The sequence below is a fragment of the Microcaecilia unicolor genome, chromosome 4 (genome assembly GCF_901765095.1).
Source record: "Microcaecilia unicolor chromosome 4, aMicUni1.1, whole genome shotgun sequence".
Classification (NCBI taxonomy): domain Eukaryota; kingdom Metazoa; phylum Chordata; class Amphibia; order Gymnophiona; family Siphonopidae; genus Microcaecilia; species Microcaecilia unicolor.
The window spans coordinates 20,917,468-20,934,533 of record NC_044034.1 but is presented as its reverse complement, the minus strand read 5'-3'; the positions used below and the strand labels follow the sequence as shown (position 1 = coordinate 20,934,533).

At 41.7% G+C, this 17,066-nt stretch overlaps 1 protein-coding gene across 2 annotated transcripts in view; it reads right to left on the bottom strand.

Annotated features, from left to right (window-relative positions):
* Positions 1-17,066, bottom strand: part of RAB6A (RAB6A, member RAS oncogene family) — a 230,997-nt gene that overhangs the window by 23,933 nt on the left and 189,998 nt on the right. For both annotated transcript variants that reach the window (XM_030200021.1, XM_030200022.1), the window contains one exon: positions 7-118. In XM_030200021.1, the coding sequence (XP_030055881.1) occupies positions 7-118 (112 nt within the window). The remainder of the gene's footprint in view (positions 1-6; positions 119-17,066) is intronic.

Below are 17,066 nucleotides of genomic sequence, written 5' to 3'. Positions count from 1 at the left end.
TCATACCTTTTATCAGCAAGATCTGTTTTATTTCCCACTAGCATAATGATTACATCACTCCCCCGTTCTGTTCTGACATCATCAATCCATTTTGTAGTTTGCTGGAATGAGTTTACATCTAGTAAGTAAAAGTAGAAGAATAAATCTCAGTGCCTACCTATCATGTTATCATTAGAGTAATAGATTTTGAGCAAACACATCATATTAGGACAATTAAATTAAGGAATGACAGAACCATCTCCTCAAATACATTTTCTGTCTGTACACGTCATGCCTATAGAATGTTTTTTTGCCCAGCAGTTCCCTCGCACTCCGTTGGGAATCCAACTCAGCTGGAACAAGCTTCTATTGAATTATAGCACCAGCAGCCTTCACTAACTACCCAGGGATTTTACTCTGATTTTAGATGCTTTCCCATCTCACTCTGCCCAGTCAATCTTCAGCTGAGACCATGAAACAAGTCCTGTCACAAGCTGTTCACAAGACCTAGTCTAGTGAGGAGGGACAGCCCCAGTCAAATAGTGACACCTACTGGATACAGGATCCAAGATTGTAGGGGTCTGCAAGAAACCCTGGCCAAAAACAGTCACTGCAAATGATCAGAGTTATATATGGGGGAGTGGGGAGGGGGGGAGAGAAATACGATAGAGTAAGTCCTATAAAGTTGAGAATTGAGGGCTACTGACACCACAGCCTGAAACAAATCTGCCCTAGCTCAACTGGAAGTGGAAAGCAGGAGGAGGAAAAATGTTGGCCAGTTATTAAAAATGGTTTTTAAATTAATTCTACCACCCAGAACTCTGTAGGCATAAAGAATTCCAACATCTACAAAAGGGTTTCCAATGTTTTTTTTTTTTTAACAGCAGTATAGAAGGGTACATTTTCCTACTGAAATAACTACAGAAATAGCAATTATGACACTGCTGTTAAGCTTTATAAAACCACTCACTGTGCAACTTTCAAATTTTTGTCAAATTTTAAAAACATCTGTGTTGCAATCAACTAATTACAACTGGTTAAATCTAATGAGATCGACTGAACTCCTACTGTGCAGTTGAAAGTTAATGCTAACAAGTTAACATAGCTGGTTGGTTGAAATTTAACAGAGAAAAGAAAATGTTTAAAGCCACAAACAAGGAAACAAGTCATTAAAAACTGGTAGGAAATAATGGTTTATTTAAGCAACAGGAAATTAATGTATATTCTTCAATATGTATTTCCCTCAGTTGGGTTGGTCATCTTTCTTTATTAACCGCTTCGAATCCTTAGGGAGAGTTGGTGGTATACAAAACCCTAACAAACAGAATAGTTTCAACAAAAAAAGTAAACTAAATTGTGTCCGACACTGCCAAAATACTAGGTCTGTGCTTCAACACACCAGTATAACTGTAAAACAGAACATTCTTCCAACTTGCACAGGGTCGAATTAAGGCATAGGCAAACTAGGTACAGACCCAAGGGCTTAAATGTTTAGGGAGCTCTGTTAGATGTGCTCAGGAGACAACGTTTTTTTTTTTTTTTTCAAAACTGTACAGGTAATTACATTAGTGTCCGGAAGCAGGACGTCTAGAGTACCTCAAAAATGTCCAGAGTTTAGCTAAGATATAAGTAAAAAGTGGGATGTTTGACCACGGAAATACAAATTCCACAGCTCTCTAATCCTCCTTGCCCTGCTTCCAGCATTACTAGCACCACTAGCAAACTGATTAGCTTCCTGATAATGTTCCCAAAGTCCACCAATGTTGTGCAGGAAGGGCACAAGACAGGAGTCCAGCTGAAGGGAAATGGGACTTGATATACTGCCTTTCTGAGGTTTTTGCAACTACATTCAAAGCGGTTTACATATATTCAGGTACTTATTTTGTACCAGGGGCAATGGAGGGTTAAGTGACTTGCCCAGAGTCACAAGGAGCTGCAGTGGGAATTGAACTCAGTTCTCCAGGATCAAAGTCCACTGCACTAACCACTAGGCTACTCCTCCACTCCGGAATGGAATGACAGCAAAGGTGGAAGCAGTAAAAAGCTATGTAGACCAAGCTCTGCAAGGGGCAGTGGCCAGTCTTGGAGAGTGCCAGTGAATGTCCTGAGCACTGTTCCCTCTAAGTTAAGGAGGAGTTCTGTCAGTGGGTGGCGCTGTTTCACTATCACTTTTTCAACAAAGGACAGGCAAGCACTGCAGGACTCCAGGGAGCCCTGCCTGTCCCTAGCAGTTGAAAACTTAATATTGAAGCACCATTCCCCCCTCCCCCACTGGCAGCAATGCAGTTGGAGGACTCCTGTTCACCTAAGAGGGAACAGTAGTGCTGAGTGGAGGGGTTAGTCAGGGGACTGCTCAGGGCTGCTGAGGGGGGGGGGGGGCCCAGCACCGCAGTCCCCGGTCTCACCTGCCAGCTCGGACAGCCCCTCTCCGTCCACCACCGGGTCCCCCTGCATTCAAATCTATTCGGCAGCACTTCACCTCCGTGTAAAAGCGCAGCGGCAGATCGCCTCCCTTCGGGCCTTTCCCCCCCAAGGGCGGGACACAGGGAGGGAAGGCCCGAAGGGAGGCGATCTGCCGTTGCGCTTTCACATGGAGGTGAGGTGCTGCCGAATCAATTTGAATGCAGGGGGCCTGGTGGCGGACGGAGAGAGGCTGTCAACAGAGCTGAGGGCGGGCAGGTGAAACCGGAGACTGCAGCGCCGGTGGCCTGAGTAGCGATTGGGGGGGCAGGGGCAGCGGCCTGGCTCAGTCTCTCGGTGGCCCTGGGGCTGCTACAGGCACTACACTAATTTGGAGATTTCGGCATTTAGATAAGAGTTTTGTCTGTCTGATTATCGATATAATTGAAAGATTATATCGATGTGACAATCCCGATATCCGACAATTTAAAAATCTTAGGAGTAACGTTGGACAACCATCTGACTCTGGAAACTCACGCAAAAGCAATAACAAAAAAGATGTTCAACATGATGTGGGTACTGAAAAAGAGTAAAACCCTTCATCCCTCTAAAAACTTTCCGCAACTTGGTACAATCCACAGTACTCACCCACGCCGATTACTGCAATAGCATCTTCATTGGTTGCACTACCCAAATACTGAAAAAATGCCAAACTGCCCAAAACACGGCAGCCAGACTAATTTTTGGTAAATCAAGATTTGAAAGTGCAACACCACTTTGCGAAAAGCTATACTGGCTCCCCATCAAACAGCGAATAAATTTCAAAATACACACACTGATCCACAAGATCCCTCCACGGAGAATCGCCAAGCTACATAACCAAATTAATTGACCTCCCAAACAGAAACAGGACCAAATCCTCTCGAACATATCTCAATCTTCATCTTCCGAGTTGCAAAGGCCTCAAATACAAAACCTACTACGCTTCCAACTTTTCCGTGATAGGCAGTCAACTCTGGAACGCCATACCAAGGCTCGTTAGAACAACCAACGAACTTCTACCCTTTCGAAAGTTGCTGAAAACATACCTCTTCAAACGAGCCTATTCGAACGACCCAACTTAATCTAATTACCTAAACCACATCTCTAAACCAAACCACTAGCATTACCATACCTTATCCTGCCCCCATATTCCTTCGTCTTCTCATTCTCTATACAATTTGTATCTCTGTAAAATGATGTATCCATATTTTATATTATCTCTGATACACCTTATTCCCACTTATTGTAAGCCGCACTGAGCCTGCTATCGAGTGGGAAAGAGCGGGGTATAAATGCTACAAATAAATAAATCAAGTCACTGTAAGAAAAACAGCTGGCAGCAACTGCAAGAATTACAGTTCTCGCTGAATGAGCACATAAGCAGCGTACCTGTGTCTGATAAGTAAAAGTCACTGCATGTGTTTGAATGACTATTCCCACCAGAGAGACGGAATTTCCCTTTGAAAATCTGGAGTGGAGATGTCCACTGATACAAAAGAATCTGTGTACATACTGAGTGGAGGGACGCTTTCAGCTTGGGGAATTTAGCTTCGTAGCTATTTAGTTACCCGGGCAAATTCCTTAGAAAACTGTCTTAATCCTGCCTCCATTCTGTCTTCTTTCAGAGGCATCGACGCTAAACATTTTTGGTTACTCTTTATTTATGAAGCCTTTTGGACACACAGATCTTTCCATATTTATACCTCAGACATATTGCTGTAAATCTCAGTCTCTAGCCTTCAATTTCACTGAGCCTGCCCACTCTTGGCTTCGCTGGTTGTACCAAAAACAACTGAGGGTGCAAATGACCTGCCCAACTTTCCTTGCTCTTAGCCCTCTTCTCTAACACTTGAAGCATGTGTTTGCACAGTTCCCATGCTCACTTATAACCTACCACCATAAAACCTAGAAACAGGCCCTGCAATTTTCCCCATGCTACTTCTAGAGAGAAAGTGTGGGGGCCTAAGGAGATCATGAACAAATATTTCATGCAAGGAAAGAGTAAATGAAATGACTGCGTCTCTCAAAACTCCTGTCCATATATACAGGAGTGCACGGTAGGAGACTATAAATGTTTTGCCTAGCCCTGGACGGGAATAAAAATCAAAATATCCTGCAAAGGTCATGGACAGTCCAATGATCATGCTGCCCTGCAAGAGACCCAGGTCCTGTTCCTTGACTTGATAGAGAGGAAGTGATCACAGCCCGACCTTACCAATGATCCACAGCAACACTTACTGATGGGCTCAACAGCACATTTGTACCAGGTAACAGAAGCCCATGATTTCCATACCACTCAGCAAGAGGACTGTCACTGACATGGCTGAGATAAAGAAGGGGGTGGAATGGGATTGTATATGTGAAAGTAACATTCATCAGGGTGTTATAAACTATTATATTCAACTATGTTAAATCTCCAAACGCAAAATCCAAATGTTACCTCAATCTGTTTTATAGTTTGTAAGTGAAATTAAGTCAGGGCAAATTGTGTCATATTTTAAATGGATCCTAGAAAAGAGATGCCAGGCAGTTGCAAATAAAAGTTCATGACAGTGTATCCTCCACTATAATCGGTTCTGACTGAAATGGAAGAACATTTGTAACATTCATAATACTGCCCAATAAAATCTAGTGCATGTGATTTTATTTAAGTCTAACATGAGATACTTCTGGGAATCAATGAAAGCCAACATAAATTTGTAAAATATCAATAGGCACTGTGCCTGGAGCACATGCCAACTCAGGAAATGTATAAATCAAAAATAAAATATTTTGAATGTTATGTAGGATAAATGCTGACATGCATCATGCACACTCTGGAAATAGAACAGGTAGAATTTTCTTTTAAATGACCCTCTAATTTTAGAATTTTTTTTTTTTTTAAGTAACACAATTGGCAAAATGATAATCTGAAAATACAGATTGTCACAGTATTACTGTTGGCCGTTTCATTTCAGTTATACCTTCTATTTCTCAGACTTTCTGGCGGTTTGTTGAAATATTTAATGAGAATTTTAGTACTTTAGGGCTCTGCAATGCTCTCCAATGTTTCTTTAGAGCACAATAAAATGGGAAAAAACAAAAAGCCCTCAGATGATTCTACAGCCGGGGGGGGGGGGGGGGGGGGGGGGGGGGGAGGGGGGGTCAAATTTCCATTTTAAGAACCTCAACATTCCTTGTCAAGGTCAAGTTTCCCATGTTCTACTGTGAAACTGAACAGGGTCAAGAAACTATTTTTATCTGGACTTATACAGCATCATCTTATGGATTGATAAATTTTCTTTTCAGGCAAGCCATTTATTTAAAAAAAAAAAAAAAGAAGTTTTAGTAGAGATAGCAGAATTAGAAAAGGTTCAAAGAAGAGAGATCAAAATGATAAAGGGGATGGAACTCCTCTCAGGGAAGGCTAGAGAGTTTTGGGCTCTTCAGCTTGGAATAGAGATGGCTGAGGGAGGGATACGATTGAGGTCTACAAAACCCTGAGTGATGTAGAACGAGTAGAAGTGAATCGATTTTTCACTCTAAAAATACAAAGACGAGGGGACACTCAATGAAATTACATGGAAACAATTTTAAAACAAATAGGAGGAAATTTTTTTACGCAACAAATAGTTAAGCTCTGGAACTTGTTGCCAGAGAATGTGATGACAGTGGTTAGTCTGGGTTTAGAAAAGCTCCTAGAGCAAAAGTCAATAGTGTGGTACTGAGAGACACAGGGAAGTCACTGCTTGCCCTGGGATTAGTAGCATGGAATGTTGCTACTATTTGGGATTGTGCCAGGTACTTGTGACCTGGATTGACCACTGTTGGAAACAGGATACTGGGCCTAGATGGACCATTGGTCTGACCCAGAATATTATTATGTTCTTACAGAGGAACAGTGACATTCATGTCAATTTCCAATCCAAAAATGTTCAACAGGCTTGCTTTTCTTTGGTAGTCAAATTGGTGCATGTGCAAAGTGCCAAGCTTTCTGTAGTGGAAGGCAAGTCCTTCACTTAGCTATCAACCATGAAGAACCGGTCACTGTGCCAATATCCCCATGCTATTCTATCAATTTGCTTCCATGTTAATGATTTCACCGCCAAGGGTGAAAAGGGCAATTTAATCACCATGTTTGTCAAGTCTGACTTTTAAAGCCAAGATCGCCCACAATGGTGTTTTCTCTCTTTAACATGTGACCATCTGCCAACTGGGAGAGACCACCAACTCATTTAACATAGGCCAGAAAACAGCTTTCTGACAGTAATAACATTTGCTCACTACCATACTAAGCCAGATTTCAACTGTTGAACTGAAGATTTGTAAGCCTATTCCTTTGAATCATCTAGTCCATCCATGGCTGGCTATTTTTAACAAACGGAAGCAGCCCAAAACAGCAAAAATTAACTCCTACTAAACAGATGGAAAACTAAAGTATAGCAGTTTTTCACTGTCCAATTATATTCTGCTTAAGTCCCAACACATCAATGTATAGCAGTTTTATTATCTGATCTTAAAATAATCAAACACATGCTTCAGCTGAAAGCAACAGTAGAGTTATTAGTCAAAAGAAGTCTTAAGCCAGCAGATGCCTCGACATTTATTCTTAATCTACTACATATGAAAAATTAAGAACCAAGTACATTATATATTTGCATTTAAACAAAGTGAGGACAGCTCACTGAATTCTTTCCAACCCCTCTGCATGTGTGTCTGTATACGTATTCAGTGGTGTGTTCTCTTATCAGCCTTGGCACTGGTGGAATTTATTGCCTTTACACATTTGGCAAATACTTCATTATACCGCATTTAAGAAAGCTCTCAAAACTTTTATGATTTCTTTTAAAATGTATTCCAGTGTGCGATTTTAAACAATTTCCAGAGTTTTGTCCCGCTTCTTTAGATTGTGCACCACAAAGAACTATTCTGGGATATTCCAGTATAGAAGCATAAAATGTAATGTATATGTTTGTGTGTTGGTGCGAGTGTGTGCTTTCAGTGTGTGTGAACAGAAGAGGAGATGAAAAGGAAAGGCAATTTGAAAGGCGAGACATTCACTTCTACATTACAAAAATTCTGTAGATCACCTCCTTCTCTTCCTGTGACTAGAGCTGCCTTCCAGTCCTCTGCACCTACTGTCTTCCCACTGACTGGATCCTACCTACGTTCTCTGCAGAATAGAAGAAGGCGGAGCAGACTCAATCGGGAGGTGAGGGAACTAGAGAAACTGCATACAGAGGTTTTAAACTCAGATATGTCTGGACACTTTTCTATCACTGTACTTGCTGGACAATAATATAAAATTCTGCTGACTTAAGTAAAAAGCGCATCTTACAGGGCCTCCCCTAAACATGTAGACACAAAGTATGTGCAAAGTTTGCCAATGGCTTAATTTGATCTTGCCCAGGTCAACAGATGGCAATCCATGTAGCAATCAAGAAAAGAACTGTACTATTCTTGAATAAAGAAAATTAAGCAAAGGAAAAGGGAAATATTAACATTCCCTATGAGTGGGGTGGAAGGGGGAAGTTGCAGGGTAGTATCTGGAGATGAGGCAGTTTTCAGGGTGTTACAGTGTGGAGGTTTGGAAGAGTAGGAAAATCCACCTTTAAAACTGCCTTGCCCTGTTCACTAAGTTTCTCTGTTACTTTAGTTTATTGGTGATTTAATATATCGCCCTTCATAAAATCAGAGCGGTTAATAAACTCATTAAAATTGAAAAGATCTCCAGCTAATGTGAGAAAAAGAGGATAGAGAGAGTTTGAAAGTAGCAAATAAGAAAAGGGGAGCAAGCTGATAAGTCTGCCGAGCCAACAATGAACGGGGACATGTCTAAAAACCTTTAGTAAAGGTGGTTTAAAAAAAAAATAACTTTAAACTGGGAGTATGATTGCTCTGCACGAAGGGTAAAAGGTAAAGCATTCCACAAAAAGGGACTCGGGGCAAAAAAGGCAGAATGAGAAGTAGATTGAAGCCTGGTATGGGCCATAGCAAAACAAAGGGTATGGATGGGCCTATAAGGAATTAATGATGTGAGATAAGCAGGGGCATCTGAATGAAAGACTGTGTGTTAACATAAGAACCTTATACTGTATACAATAGGAAATAGGTAACCAACGATATTATTTAAACACAGCTATAATGCGATCAAAATGTCACACACCAGAAAGGATACTCCTTGTCCCACAAAAAAGCACTGGGGTCATATTTGAGGGGTTCGTTTCTCTGAAACCACTGATTTGAATTGGCCTATTTTCAAACTGTCTTTTTTTTACTGATTTTTTTTCCCCCACATGCATGTCAAGTTTAATTATCCTCTGCTACAGAAATTGGAACTCCTCCTTACGGAGAAATGCATTGCCTTTTTTTCTTTTTTGAGGACTTATATCTCTGGAACCCCCAGTCCAAGCTAATATTTTCAAACTCAGTGTGTCTTTTTACTAGCTATTCCCTCATGCTAAGTTTAATCCCATTCTGTTATTTTGCACCCAGAGAGGACACTTCTCAATCCCTTTTCTATAATTCTTTTTCCAACTTCCGTTGGATTGCAAAGAATAATTAAATAGGTAGCTCTGTTCAGTCACACCACAATTTATATTATTTTGGAGAACGGCAGGTTTTATATGCTTGGCAAAAAATACCTTTCTGAAATATACAGCCAACATTAATAGCTATAGGGAGGCCAATTTTCAAAGAAATCTAGTTTGGTAACAGCCGAGTAAATACTACATTCCTTACAACTAAAAACCTCCCTGTACTTCAGATGCATTATTTTTTTATTTTTGTTGCATTTGTATCCCACATTTTCCCACCTATTTGCAGGCTAAATGTGGCTTACATAGTACCATGATGGCGATCGCCAATTCCGGTATGACAGATACAGAGTGGTAGTGTGTTAAAGTTCACGAGTGAGAAGACATTAGGTAATCAAGGAAGAAGAGATAAGTTTTGTCCAGTTCTAGTATTAGTTTCATGTGTAGCAGGGTTAAAAAGACATGTCATCAGAAATGTGTTTAGAATGGGAGAATAAACTACACAAAGCATTATCGCTCAGATGTAGCTGTTTTCCACAGACAGACGGACTGATCAGGCAAATATCGGTTACAGGTGAGCAACATCCAAGCACTCCAAAACTTGGGGCTGCCCCATCTATAAATCTGTCTAGGAGCAGCACAGTCAAAGAAAGATGCCAATGTTACGATGATAGGTTGGCCAGCAAAGCTCGACAATGCATTGTCCCTCACTTTGAACTGGTTTAAGCAGTAGTGCAGAAAGGATTAAGTTGCTGTTTTACACATGGTCAAGCAAAGAATAGTAGCTGCAGTGGCTCTGATTTTGAGTTTTCATTTTCCCGGTTACAGACGTACCACCTTGTTCGGGTACTTGTTCAGTTTGCAAGAGTTGGCATTGGAGATAAACATCTGAATATAAAGAACTTAACCACCAATTAGTGAAAGCAACTTTCTAAACAAAAATATGGTTACAAATTCAGCTAGCGACAAGCAAGGATGATGTGATGGAACAAATTTGGAAGTATAGTACATGGCTTTCCTTGGTAAAGCCTAAAATTTTGGATGGGCGAAACGGGACCTCATCAGATGCAGAAGATAAGTGCTATATACTTTTATGAATAAAAAATCAATATATATAAAAGGCGAGTGTCGTACTCACTCGCAAATGCGCAGTAGAGACCTTCTCTGCCCCGCCCCCGCGTCAATACGTGATGACGGGGGACGGAACAGAGAAGGTCTGTGCTGCGCATTTCTGAGGGAGGGACACCGCCGTCTAACGCTCCCCCCACCCAATTCGCCGCCGCCGCCACCCACCTTCTACCCGGTCGGGCCCTCGCTCCACTATTGAAACAGCGAGGGTCCGGGAACGCAGCACTGAGCTCCGCTGAGCTGCCGACATCGCCCTTCCTTCTTCTTCTCTGCTTCTATCCCGTCCTCGACGACGTTACGTCACACGAGGGCGGGACAGGCAGAGAAGAAGAACGAAGGCCGACGTCGGCAGCTCAGCAGAGCTCAGTGCTGCGTTCCTGGACCCTCGCTGTTTCAATAGCGGAGCGAGGGCCAGGCCGGGTGGAAGGTGGGTGGTGACACCTCGGGGGGGGGGGGGGGGGGGCGGGGGCGGGCCTTTCAACCCCCCTTCCTATAATAGCCCGTTTTTACGGCCTCAAAGGCTAGTTAAAATATAAACAACCAAGAGGAAAGTAAAGAAACATAAGAACTGGAGGTTTTTTAGCCGAAAAATGGAGGTTCTGTGAGTCATGAAACAAAATTAGTCTTTGACCGCAGACATACATAAGCTTTTTCCTCCGAAGTATTCTACTTCCTCTTTTAGCGTATTGATAGCTATGTGTATCACCACAGTTTTCTGTAACCATATTTTTGTTTAGGGAGATAAACATCTGCACAGATGCCTCATTGATTCAGCTCTTTAAGGTAGTGACAGCCCATTTGCAGTCCAGAATTGTGAAGTCATATGGATATGTCTGAGATTTAGGGCAAGATGTAGGAAAACACTATTTTCTCACAGACATGAAAAAGTAAAATTATTTTTTGTAAGAACTTATGAGTATGAAGAACCTAGATGACCAAGGCTTGAAGTAGAGTGCTTTACAGGTAACACATGTAAGAGTGAAGCAGATTCCAACGGCTCAAGAGTTTCATGGAGAGAAAACGACAAAATTAAGGATCCACAGCACAGGAAGTTTCTGCAATGGTGGCTTAATGAGAGTGAGAGGAAGCATTGAGTTTAATAAAGGTAAGTCTTGCCTTATGAAATTTAGATTTTTTTTGTGGGTGTGAACCAATGGTGAGCCAGTTGAGATAGCGCAATTGGATCTTCAGAAGGCATTTGACAAATTCCCTCATGAACATCTATCTAACTCAGGAAATTAAAGATTCACATGTACTTTTGTGGACTGCAAACTGGACAAAAAAAAAATCAGATAGGACTAAATGGTCAATTATCCACATGGAAAAGAACAGTGGACTGCCCCAAGGGTCTGTACTCCGACTTATGCTGTTTAATACATTCATAAATGATCTGGAGAAAGGACAGATGTGTCAGGTGATCAATTTGTTGACACAAAAATTATTCAAAGTCATCAAAATGGCAGAAGATTGCCAGGATTTACAGAAGGACCTTATAATTCAGTCCAAAATAGACAATACTACTGAATCTTGGGATGAGTGTGTGTGCAGGAGTAATGCCCCTGAAATAAGATAGCATTAGACTTGGCTGCTACTGTACAGATGGGTTGGGTCTTTAATGAATTAGTCGAGGGTTAAACATCTTTTGCTGGAAGAAATGTGACTGCTTTGGCATAAGAAGTGAAACAGATGAAGACTTATCGACTACTGTGATCGTGTCAGGCTAGCCTTCTTGCTATTCTCCCTCTTTCTAGAGCTTGACTGCAGTAGGCTTGTGATTGTTTTGTACATGATTGCTCCATTTTTAATGAATTCACTACCAAAATATCTCCATACTGAGATTTCACTAAAAAAATTAAAGTCAGGTCTCAAGGTGTTTTGATGACAGATACTTGTGGAGCTGGCTTTTCAGGAGCACCAGTGTTGTGCTCTTTTTTTGGATACAGTGATTTTGAGCCTTCTCCCTTCCATTTCCCTCTATTTTTAGATTACATTACATTTAGGGTTTATATCCCCCTAACACCTTTTCAGTTCTAAGTGGCTTACAAACATGTTAAATCAGAACATTCCTCTGAGAATTACACTGAATTGCTTTGGAGACGGGCAAAGGTTTGATTATATTACATATTCCATGAATAAGAAATTTATCTTTTTTCAAAACATGAGATAGGATTGTGAAGGGGAAAACAATCTGGCAATGTCTTTCCAGAGTCTGGCTGCTTGAACGGCAAGAGATTTGTTAAAGAGCACCAGTCTCTTCTTGCCCTTAAATGAGGGGAAGTGAAAAAGCGGCTTCTTGTCTCCTAGGTCTTGCAGGGGTTGCAAAGCAAAAGTGAGCTAGTAGATAACTAGGGATCAGACTTTGTAGTGTTTTAAAAAGGAAGCATGCTAATTGAAGAACACTCTCGCCTTGATGGGTAGCCAATGTAGTTTGATATAAGAAGTACAGGCAAATTTTGATAGCCCAAAGATTAGTCTGACTGCTGTATTTTGGATGGTTTGTCTCTATGTTTTTGTGCGGCCCAAGTATATTGAGTTGCAGTAATCGAGAGATGATAGTACTATAATTCATGCGCCAGCCGTTCATAGTGATTGGTTTCAAAGTACTTTCAAATGGTATGGAGGCTTCTCATTAAGAAGCAGCATTTTTTGGTTAAGGTGTTAACTTGTGCTTCCAGGGAAAGAGCGCTGTCACTCTGAATGCCTAGCATTTTGATGGTTGGGGAAAGACTACTACTACATAGTACCATAGTAGATGACGGCAGAGAAAAACCTGTACGGTCCACCCAGTCTGCCCACAAGATAAACTCATATGTGCTACTTTGTGTGTATACCTGACCTTGATTTTTTGAATGTTGTGGCTGATTCTTGTTGAATAGTAAACACTGCAATTGTGCTCTATTTTTGAAATTTTCCAGTTCACATTATTAAGAGGTTTATGAAGGGAATCCATAAGTTCTTTACATCCATTAAGTACTCTCTGTATTGGGGTGCATAGATTTTGACTGTTCTTTAATAATTGAAAATACTCCGCTTTCCGTTTTTTGTTCACAGAACCTTTTTCTCCCTGAGTTAGGGAGTTTTTTGTTGTCTGTGAGTTTTTTTCGGAAGGTAGGAGGAGCCCATGATGTTGGCCAAATCAGTGGAGTCCTAATTATAGGTTCCCTGGGCTATTGAGGCTATTTTATTTACATAAATTTTCTATTATAGTTCAGGGTCTTGCACTCATCTACAGACTGTATAAAAGGAGTGATTTTTGTGTTTCTTGATTTGTATCTGCCATTTTCAAGGCACAGACCTTGGACGTCTGCCCAGCACTAGCCCCACCTCCCACCACCGGCTCTGCCACCCAATCTCTGCTAAGCTTCTGAGGATCCATTCCTTCTGAACAGGATTCCTTTATGTTAATCCCACGCATTTTTGAATTCCGTTACCGTTTTCATCTCCACCACCTCCTGCGGGAGGGCTTTCCAAGTATCCACCACTCTCTCCGTGAAAAAATACTTCCTGACATTTTTCTTGAGTCTGCTCCCCCCCCCCCCCTTCAATCTCATTTCATGTCCTCTAGTTCTACCGCCTTCCCATCTATGGAAAAGGTTTGTTTGCGGATTAATACCTTTCAAATATTTAAACGTCTGAATCATATCACCCCTGTTTCTCCTTTCCTCCAGGGTATACATGTTCAGGTCAGCAAGTCTCTCCACATACGTCTTGTAACGCAAATCCAATACCATTTTTGTAGCTTTTCTTTGCACCGCTTCAATTTTTTTTACATCCTACTACTACTTATTTCTATAGCGCTACTAGACGTACGCAGAAGTAAAGTTGACTTGATTTATGGTGATCATCTTAGGGATTTGTTCTGGTTTTGAATTAGAACAATTTTTTTCTGTAGTGAGTTTTAACTTATGGGCATGCATCCATTTTTCTAATAGGCTGATACATTGTTGGACCCTGGATACTTCTATTTTGCTAGTTGATTGGGCGGGGATTAACACTGAGATGTCGTCAGCGTAGATGTACTGGAGACTGTGCAGATTACAGTCCTTACTACTACTACTAAATATTTCTAGAGCGCTACTAGGGTTACGCAGCGCTGTACAGTTTAACAAAGAAGGACAGTCCCTGCTCGAAGGAGCTTACAATCTAAAGGACGAAATGTCAAGTTGGGGCAGTCAAGATTTCCTGAATAGAGGTGTAGTGGTTAGGTTCCGAAGGCGACACTGAAGAAGTGGGCTCTGAGCAAGGATTTGAAGATGGGCAGGGAGGGGGCCTGGCGTATGGGCTCAGGGAGTTTATTCCAAGCATGGGGTGAGGCGAGGCAGAAAGAGCGGAGCCTGGAGTTGGCGGTGGTGGAGAAGGGTACTGAGAGGAGGGATTTGTCTTCAGAGCGGAGGTTACGGGTAGGAACGTAAGGGGAGATGAGGGTAGAAAGGTAAGGAGGGGCTGCAGATCGAGTGCATTTGTAAGTTAGTAGGAGAAGCTTGAACTGTATGCGGTACCTGATCGGAAGCCAGTGCGGAAGATAAGACGTGCAGCCGCGTTCTGAACGGACTGAAGGGGGAATAGATGGCTAAGTGGGAGGCCAGTGAGTAGGTTGCAGTAGTCAAGGCGAGAGGTAATGAGAGAGTGGATCAGAGTTCGGGTGGTGTGCTCAGAGAGGAAAGGGTGAATTTTGCTAATGTTATAGAGGAAGAAGCGACAGGTCTTGGCTATCCGCTGGATACGCGCAGAGAAGGAGAGGGAGGAGTCGAAGATGACTCCGAGGTTGCGGGCAGATGAGACGGGGACGATGAGGGTGTTATCAACTGAGATAGAGAGTGGAGTGAGAGGGGAAGTTGGTTTGGGTGGGAAGACAATAAGCTCGGTCTTGGCCATGTTCAGTTTCAGGTGGTGGTTGGACATCCAGGCAGCAATGTCGGATAAGCAAGCCGATACTTTGGCCTGGGTTTCGGCAGTGATGTCTGGTGTGGAGAGGTAATGCTGGGTGTCGTCAGCATAAAGATGATATTGGAAACCGTGAGATGAGATCAGGGAGCTCAGGGAAGAGGTGTAGATTGAAAAAAGAAGGGGTCCAAGGACAGATCCCTGTCTAACTAGAATACATCAATACATGATCAAACAATATTGCTAACTAGCAACATTTTACTCAATTTCAACCTTAACATATCTTCCCCTCCACCCACTAAGATACACAGTACCATCAATCATAGCATATGTTATGAATTAATATTAAATATGCATAATTTCATTGAGTATAGTGAATGTTTCCCAGCTGATTTCTCTTCATTACCTCAACAAGCTGGCTGCTGGAACACTACCCCTTATTCTACCCTGGATAAAGTAGCACTGAAAGTAAAACTGTCCTAGTCAATGAAGCGCTCTCAACCTTGGTTTCAACCAGGTCTCCTGAAAGGAGTATAACTGTCTCTCTGTCGTGCTGCACTCTAATACAGGCTTTCATATTCACTACTCTACAGAATACACCCTCCGTGGTCTCACTAACTTCATAAAGCTAAACAGCGATAGGGATGTCTTTTTGGTTACCCTTGACTTAGACGTTTTGACCTGGCAAATCACTCTCTGCTCCTTGAACGCTTAGCTGATCTATGCATCTGTGGCACAGCTCTTAGTTTAAATCTGATGTCACTAACAGGTCTTTCTTAGTTCACAGCTCTTCTATACCCTCCTCATCAAAACCACTTATTTGTGGGGCTCCTCAAGGCTCTATCCCAAGTCCTATTCTCCAGTGTTTTACTTTCTGCACTTTGTTACTTAGGCTTAATTTATTTATGCTGATATATACAGATTCTTGCACCTTTAGACGCTCGCTTCTCTCAGGTTATGGCCATATCTTCACATCTACACAAAGTCACAGACTGGCCATCTGAAAACCTTAATCCTGCTAAATCAGAGGCACTTGTTTGTTCCACACACCTCACCTCTTCCACTTCCCTCTCTTGGCATTCATAATGCCAATGTTTCCTTTAAAGACTCGGTCAAAATACCTTGGGTCACATTTGATAATACACATATTCCAGAAACAAATCTCTATTTTTGTTAACAAGAGCTTCTTCACCAAGGTAGATACACTCTAGGTCCATTCAATGTTTCAATTTTCTTCCCTTTGGATCCTTTTTTTTAGGCCCTGAATTCTTTATACCACGATTTGCCAATCACCCAAATCAGGCAGCAACTACTGGTGCAAAATATCACTATTAAGCTATTATTCGGTCAGAAAAATTATGATTATGTTTCCCCTCTATTCACAGCTGAGCACTGGCTTCCTGTAGCATACAGGACTCCTTTCAAATACTGGATCACTGTCTAACAGGTCATGCACTTGGGTCAACTTTATTTCCTTTCCAGTCTCACTCCTTATACCCCCCTCAATGGTCCCTCTGCTCCTTCCAGAAACACCTTCTTACTGTGCCTTCTTATTGTCATATTTTTCTGACTATATTAGGAATTCTTGCTTTAGTGTCATCACCCCTGCTCTTTGAACAGCCTTCCATTTTCTATTAGGACTAAACCCTCTTTTCAGAAATGTCAAGATATCCTTAAAACATCTTTTCTCTCAGGCTTTTCTGCAAGCTTATTTATTTATGGTTCATTTATACCCCACATTTTCCCACAAATGCAGGCACAATGTGGCTTACATGAATTACAAAAGTAGAGAAGTACAACGCATGAATTTTACAGCAGAATAAGGAGAGCTTAGCCTGGTAGAGCCCATTCCCATTTACTGGCAGCAGCATGAGGTTTCTTCACCCTGTGTGTTTCCTTTTTCCCCATTTTTGTAATTCTAATTATTTTGTGTTCCTTCTGTCTGCTGTTCTGACTTCCATCATCCTTTCTGTACTCCCCTTGATTAATTTTACTTTGCAAACTACTTGAACATACTGTTTTTATTTGCAATATATCAGATAAAGTTGACCTTGAACTAGAACTAACTGGGCTACGGGAAAGGAATATCACCCTAGGAAGAGGGTTGGGAGTCGACAT